The sequence below is a fragment of the Halyomorpha halys genome, unplaced genomic scaffold (genome assembly GCF_000696795.3).
Source record: "Halyomorpha halys isolate HHAL.00 unplaced genomic scaffold, Hhal_1.1 Scaffold305.1, whole genome shotgun sequence".
NCBI classification, from domain to species: Eukaryota; Metazoa; Arthropoda; class Insecta; order Hemiptera; family Pentatomidae; genus Halyomorpha; species Halyomorpha halys.
Genome location: NW_027105918.1, coordinates 116079 through 123918, shown reverse-complemented (window position 1 = coordinate 123918; position 7840 = coordinate 116079). Strand labels below are relative to the sequence as shown.

The following is a 7840-nucleotide window of genomic DNA, read 5'->3' as shown; positions in this document are numbered from 1 at the left end:
TATATATTAAGAACTAAAAACTTTACATGTAAGTATGCGATTAGTTATGGTATAAATAGTATTATTGATATATTTTCAACCTTCAAAACACCATATGACAATTATTAATTACTAGTAAGGTGGATTTTTTATTTATTACTGGAACCTTATTTTAATCGTATTCTGTTTTATCTTGTGTTATTCTCATCATTATATTAATTCACTAATTATAAATTTACAGCGTTATTAATCACTACAAAGTCCTTTCAATTATTTTTATTATATTTAATTTTTTTAATAATTATTATTTTATTTTTTATTTATTTTCATTTTAGTCATTGTTAATTGAATTACTAGCTTAAAAATTGTAGTAGCCTCCACAATGCCCTTATAGTCAAAATTGTAATAATTGAATTTCATTTATGTTTTAATTTTTATGTGTTATTTTGGCACCGACCGGATAGGTGTTGTCAACTGGTAGGGTCAAATTTGACGTTATTTTCTTTATAAATAATTTTAAAAAACTGTAGTTTGAAGGATATCCATGACAAACATCATATTGGTATACATCAATGGCAAGCTCATACTTCAACATTCTCACTTTTTTTATTATGTTTAAGAGACTATTTCAGAATCGGCTACGTTTCTCACTTAGCGTGAAAAACTATAAATAAATAATTATATAATTAAACAGCGATTTTCACCCTATATCTTTGACACCATTTTTATTATGATTGGTTTTTCAATCGTGTGAAAAAATCTATCTCAAACCTTTAAGTCTTCATATATCATTTACTAGTGGTTGATGACCAGATTTTAATCTCGAATGATGGAGGTGCCACGAGAATGACCGTTTATTAAAGAAACAGAGATATGATAAATGGGATTTAAACATCAATTACAAAAAACCACAGTATCCTGGCGAACTAATAGGGATTGTAAATTTAAAGTGAGTGGGACGGTTTTGCAATCTTGGTTCTATATTGGATAGGACCGAGGTCAACCACACACTATTTGATAAAAGAACAACCGATGCTAGAAAGTCAAGTGTCATGATAAATTCCTTCTTCTGATGTTGTAATGAATTCGGTTAGACAAAGACAGTAATATGTAGTTCACTGGTCTGATTTGGAGATAGGAGGGTATTGATCGTCATTTTGTATAAAAGAAAAAAAAAGTTGGCTTTAGCTTTCTCAATGGTTAAATGTAACTCTAGTTTTTATGTATATAAAAAATATATTATATATAAAAACTCATTTTAATTAATATGTGATGTTTTCTATTTGGAAAAACGGAGAAAATGACCCTGTATCCTTTTAAAAGTTTTATTATTCTTTTTTATTTTAATCATGACATCGATGAATAAAGTTAATAATATTGGACGTAGATAGGATCCTTGAGGGAGGCCTATAATGGTAAGGTACGAAAGGAAAACTTACTGGCTGCTACAAAGAGAGACCTATTGTATAAAAATTACTCTTATGAGTAAAATATTAAATATTTTGGAATATAAAAGTTTATTAATATAAAAAAAAACAGTAAATTCGGGATGACAACATTGAATGCTTTTTTTAATTTCGAATAGGAGCATGCTTCTTATATATGAGACCATTGTAGCCTAGAGAGTTGAGGGGCAACTTCGAGTTTGCAGGAACACCGATTCGAATACGACCTGGGCTTTTTTTTTAATGACCCCTTCTTGGTCATTTGACACCCGGGTGGTTATCTACAGTTTACCTCGTTAATTATTTCGTGACGATCCTATGAAATAACTCAACCCTCTGGTTAGAATAGGTTGGTTAAATATAGGATAACCAACCCCCCGTGTTACGAAAATGGCCATGCCGATGGAATAAAAAATACTGTATGCTTTTTATGAATTGAATTTCCTTTTATATTATCTATAACACGAGCTGATTCGCTTGTAAACTGGAATGAAAACTCGAACCCCCTCTCTGATTAGGGATGGATAGGGGGTAAAAAAAATGTATGTTTTTGTGTTAAAAATATCCGGTTGCATTATCTAAAACACGAACTAATTGGCTGTTAATTAAATGAGGGAGTCGATGGAAAAACGTATATAATTTAATTAATAAAATTATTATCTATTTTTTATCATATGACCGCGAATAATTAACGGAACCGTTCAATAGTTCAATGTTAATATTAAATATTTAGTAACTAGGTTTTAAAAAACGATTAAACTTTTAAAGAAAAGCTTTTCCATTAAATTCAATACTTGTTCAATTAAATTCTATACAGCACACTCTGAAGTTAAATTATTTGAAATAAGGTATTTGATTAAAAGCAGGCTGTGACGAGAAAACAGTAATCTCTTAAATCCATTGGGGATGAATCGGATGGGGGCTGGGGTGGATCTGCCCATTTGGTTTCGGCTACCATTCAATTATGAACTTCCAATTCATATTTAAATGTCTGCTCTGAAATCCCCCAATCATTTTCTTTAGCCGAGGAGGTAGTTGGAAGGGGGTTTAGTCAGAAATATTATGGCATGAGGTTTGTTTTAGACAACACTACAGTCTAAAAACCCAAGAGGAGAAAAAAGTCAGTTATTTCATGAATGCTATGTGTGATTACTAGTCAAAACCGATGAGTCTGACAAGTATAGATAGGGAGAATGAAAATGGAAGCTTCTTCAAAACGTTAACAAAAAAATAATTTTTCATTTGGAGCACTATATCTATAAATCTACTATAATATAAATCTACCAACAATACTAGGAAATCTAACAGAACGTCATTTAAATTAGAGTAAATCTGCTAAAATGTAAGCACTAATAGAAATATTTACGTTCAATTGTTCCCGATATATAGCTTTTTTAATAAGCAAGATTTCATAAAAAAATCACTTAAAAATCGGTGAATTTATACTGAGGTACGTCACAAAAACCATTCGGCGTACAGATGTCTATTGGAACTCAAATTAAAGCTAGTTTATCTTCGCAGAAGTATTAGTTTTTATGATATTTGATAAAATAAATTAATTTGTAGTTGTTCGGACAGAATTTCATGTGCCAAAAATTTATTCATATGTTATTATCATAAAAGGTACTGCGCATACTAAGATAAGTGTGATAAACTACTTTATAGTAACTTATAAATTACCTTTAAAAGAATAACCCCACCATCTCCTGAACTATATTTAGGCGGTTCGTTAATACCCTACACAAATAATCACAGATTCTTGGGGATGATATTTGATCGGAAACTAAATTGGGAAACGTACATCTCAACAGTAAAATCCAATGCAATAAAACAATTAAATATATTACGCTTTCTTAGCAGCACCTCCTGGGGCTCAGACAGACACACACTTATCAAAACTATACGAGACTCTTTATGCTCGAAGATGGACTATGGATGTTTCATTTACGGCTCTGCCAGACACCGGATCCTTGACAGACTAGATGCGGTTCATCATACTGCGATACGTTTCGCAACCGCCGCATTTCGAACTAGCCCCATTCTTAGTATGTGTTCTAAAGCTGGATTACCTCCTCTTTTATTGAGAAGGAAAAAACTGGTGATAAACTATATTTCAAAATTATACCCTCAAAACGATCACCCTACGCATAAATACATCTTCAATCTTAAGTATTCATTTTTTTTTTTAAATAAAATTAATTCAACACTCCCGTTGCCAGAAAGAATAAATACTGCTATTGAGTTCTTTAAAGAAATACCTCTGTACATCACGGAAGTCCTCAATTCTCCATGGATACACAGGCTACCAAATACAATGTTCCAATTATCTCGATTTCCCAAAGGTAGTACGTCACCTACTGGATATAGAACTAGGTTCTCACGTCTTTGTCAAAATATTCCTGAACCTTTTTTGATATATACTGATGGATCAAAATCTGACGAATCTCTACAGCATCCTCTTTCATAACAAATAACTCAACCCCTAAAATAAATTATGCAGTGTATATACAGACGAATTGCATGCAATAGCCTCAGCACTCCACTTCTCTATGACAGTGATGCATACTAACATAGTTATCATTACCGACTCTTTAAGTTCACTAAAAGCCATGAAGATCATTTACCCGAACCACCCGGCAATCATAAAAATTCACAATTATACCAACATGCTCGAAAACTTGGGAAAAACTGTTTGCTTTATATGGGTGTCGGATCACACACATAATGATGGAAGAATTGAGATTTACATTTTTGCACCTGCAAATATTATCAAAATTTAATTCAGCACCGTAAATAATATAGGAATTCACGAGAATTGCAGAAAATTTAAAGAATTTATAGGTTTTTTCACAGAAACGGCTGTTTCCCACCACTGATCGCCGTGACGAGGTGAATAGCAAAACAGATTAGACCAGTCTGTCTTCTTGTACGTCTTCAACTTCATTCATCATTAACGAGGACAAGAAGCATTACTCTGGTGGGCCCCATCTCGCAGTCACCCACGGTTTATTTTGACTTTTTTTATTTGACCTGGGCAAAATTTGCTAAAATTAATTTGAGGCTGTGAAACAAAAATTAATTGTCCCTTGATAAAAGCCGGAATGCCAAATCGTTGAACATGTGATATGACTAATAAAGAAGTGTTGAGACTTTTTCGATAACCTTTGTTATTAATAAGTACTTATTAATAACACATGTAACTTACGTTACATCGTCTCAAAGTTATATTTTTGACCAAAAAATATTGTTTTAATATTTAGAAACCATTTTAAAACTGAACCTATGCGATGTTCTCGCGTTATTTAAAAATTTGGATTTTCTAGTGTTTTTAGTTTTTCCGAAAAAACAAAAAAAAATGGAAGCTACTTCCTTTTTTAAGCTGACCCCTATAATAACCTGATATGGTCTATGCTACTTTAATGAGGAAAAAAATAAAATATTAATAAAAATAAAGAAATTAAAGTAGCACTGGAGATCAATTATTCTTTAAAATTAAATATCAAGAACAATGGCTTGATATTTAATTTTAAAGAATAATTGATTTTAATTGCTTTATTTTTATTAATATTTTATTTTTTTCCTCATTAAAGTAACATAGACCATATCAGGTTATTATAGCCAAAATCAAGTTTAGGAAGAACCTTGTGGGCAGAGCTCAGACGTGAAGGTGCTCTCTACTCCCGTTTAACTAAACTTTAGATTTCAGTCTTATCAAACTGCCTTCTTATTGAATTTTTCCTAATATTCTTTTAATAGTGTGTGCTGATTCGTAAGTTGATTCCGATTTCAATAAATGTTATAATTATATAAACAGCATAACTTTCCCTAGAATCTTTTTTTTAATGATAAAACTTGTAAACCTTTTGTCAAAATAGACAATAAAACCATAAAACTTTCGCATGATTAAGGTAGAAGGTTCTTTTTTTAACGTCCATAAGTAAAAATAAAAAAATCTACTTTACATTAACTGTGATAAATTATAAACGTGACAACGTGATTAAATAATCTAAAAAAAAAATAATAATAATGAAAAACTTTCATGTGGACTTCGGATTCGTATTTATTTTTAACACATTCTCTGCGGGTTTCTGAGGTAACCCAATCATAGAAATATATTACTATTAAGTTCAAAATATTTCTTCTCAACTCGCTTGACATGTGGAGTTGTGGAAGCGAAAACACTAGTATGTGTGCTAGGAGGGTCCTTTTTGTTCGTTCGTTCTTGTTTAACTGCGTAAAACTTGTATTGTGGTCATCAATACCAATGTTTTATTTATTCGAGGTCTTATTTGTGATGTTAATTTTGTGACTTGAAAAATTTAATTACTAATTCTACTGTTTTACTATCGTCCCTGAGGGTTGGAGACCAGGTATTAATACAAAACTATTAAGGTGTGATGTGAAATGTGGGCATTTATCGAAGATTTGGGTAATTGTCATATTTTTATTACAATACTGTCATTCTTAAGTAGTTTAGCTGTATTCTCCCATAGTTATTGTTCTATATATTGTATAATCTGCTTCCATACCACCAGGAACACATCGCCGAAGACAACCGACTGGCTGAAATGCACAAGACCCAAGAAGCGAAGCGTGAGTTTCAGGAACGGATCGGAGAACAGCTGGACTTGCTTTCTGAGGCAAAGCGGGCCGACCTCAGGGCCAAGCGATCCTTCGAAAAAGTTGTCAAGTTGGAAAGAAGTTTGTCCGAGCAGGATCGAGAAATCCACAGGTAAACTTGTACTATTGGTCTTTAATTTGTTATAGCCTCCACGAACCAACTTTTATTAACCTAAAGGTACAATTCCTTATTTCGTTTTTCGAAAAATCCCTTTCACTTCTAGAAACGAAATTCAGGAATTGAGATCATTTGAATTGTTCAATATCACTTGTTCTTAACAAACTAAATAATTGGAAATTTTTACCGTAAAGTTCATATCACGAATGGAATAACAAGACAAAATCAGGAACCAGTAATAATACTTTTTCAATTTCTGTATTATGGTGTGAAACCAGAGTATGCAAAACATTAATATTTATAAGACTGGTTCTGTAAGTTAATTGAGCGGACAGTATAAATGAATAAATAGTTATTTAAAGCTATTGATATGTACTTGGGTTATATGAATGTTGAAAGCCAAAAGGTTATATTATTGTTAGTGTGCTATTTGATTTTGAATTAAGGGATTTATTTTATCTTAATATGTTGATTTGGGGAACCTGGTGAATGAGAAATGATGGTAATGGGTAGTTCTTCTATTCCGTCATTATCTTTTCCACCCCTCCCCTAGTGGCAGTTCTTCTATTCCGCCATTATCTTCTCCACCCCCTCCCCTAGTGGCAGTTCTTCTATTCCGTCATTATCTTCTCCACTCCCTTCCCTAGTGGCAGTTCTTCTATTCCGTCATTATCTTCTCGACTCCCTCCCCTAGTGGCAGCTCTTCTATTCCGCCATTATCTTCTCCACTCCCTCCTCTAGTGGCAGTTCTTCTATTACGTCATTATCTTCTCCACCCCCTCCCCTAGTGGCAGTTCCACTACTCCATATTGGTAATTGGTGATGGATTAATTAAAAGTAAAAATAAAAAAGTTTGGGAATGGCTTTAGATCTGGGTTTAAAACTGGAGATTCTCATGTTTCGATTTAGAGTCAATGGCCGCTCATTTTTTCTGCTTCTCTACTTGACGAACAGATGGTTAGCTTAACTATGGGTTCTGAAGCCCTCCTGGGGTCCACCCAGCCTCATAAATTGGGTAAAAACTCTGGCAGTCGAGCGTTTTTCTGACCTAATCACCTTCTTGCATAACCGTTGGTCTAGTAACAGTGCTCCCTTACAAAGTACTGAACCCCTGACCCTTTATGGGTTGCAGTGGCACAGATTTTATTTATTTGTTTATTATTTATTCCCTTACACATTTAAATTTTTTTCTTGATATTTATAGTTCTTTACATGTGTTTAATTTTTCTATTATTTAAATTTAAAAAATTTCCTCTCTGTTTTCCACCAAATATAAAAGTAAATATAAGTCAAAAGTATAAAATAATTATTTTGAAGTAATTTAGGAGGCTAGTGGTTCCCTGAACAATAATAATGAACTCAATGAGCAGATCTTGTAGTATAATATTATAACTTGTGTTGTCTAAATTCATAATGATACAAAATAAGTTTTAAAATACATCGTTGAGGTGGATTACTCTATGAAGGGTTGTTTTACTCCAATGGTATAACAAATTTCGTGTTATTGTTGGTAACGAGCTCGCAGACAAAGCTGCCAGAGAGGCACTCACGCTCCTTGGCCGGGGCACCGCCGTTCTTACCCCATCAGAACTCAGTACACCCCTTAAATTACAAATATTAGGAAAATGGCAGGCCAAGTGGGATGAAAGCTCTCCGAGTAAATTAAAAGAAATAAAAC

At 32.8% G+C, this 7840-nt stretch overlaps 1 protein-coding gene across 5 annotated transcripts in view; it reads left to right on the top strand.

Moving 5' to 3' along the window:
- The window catches only part of LOC106681024 (uncharacterized), a 273681-nt gene that overhangs the window by 264202 nt on the left and 1639 nt on the right, over nucleotides 1-7840 (top strand). For all 5 annotated transcript variants that reach the window (XM_067053582.1, XM_014421127.2, XM_067053581.1 and 2 more), the window contains one exon: nucleotides 5960-6156. In XM_067053582.1, the coding sequence (XP_066909683.1) occupies nucleotides 5960-6156 (197 nt within the window). The remainder of the gene's footprint in view (nucleotides 1-5959; nucleotides 6157-7840) is intronic.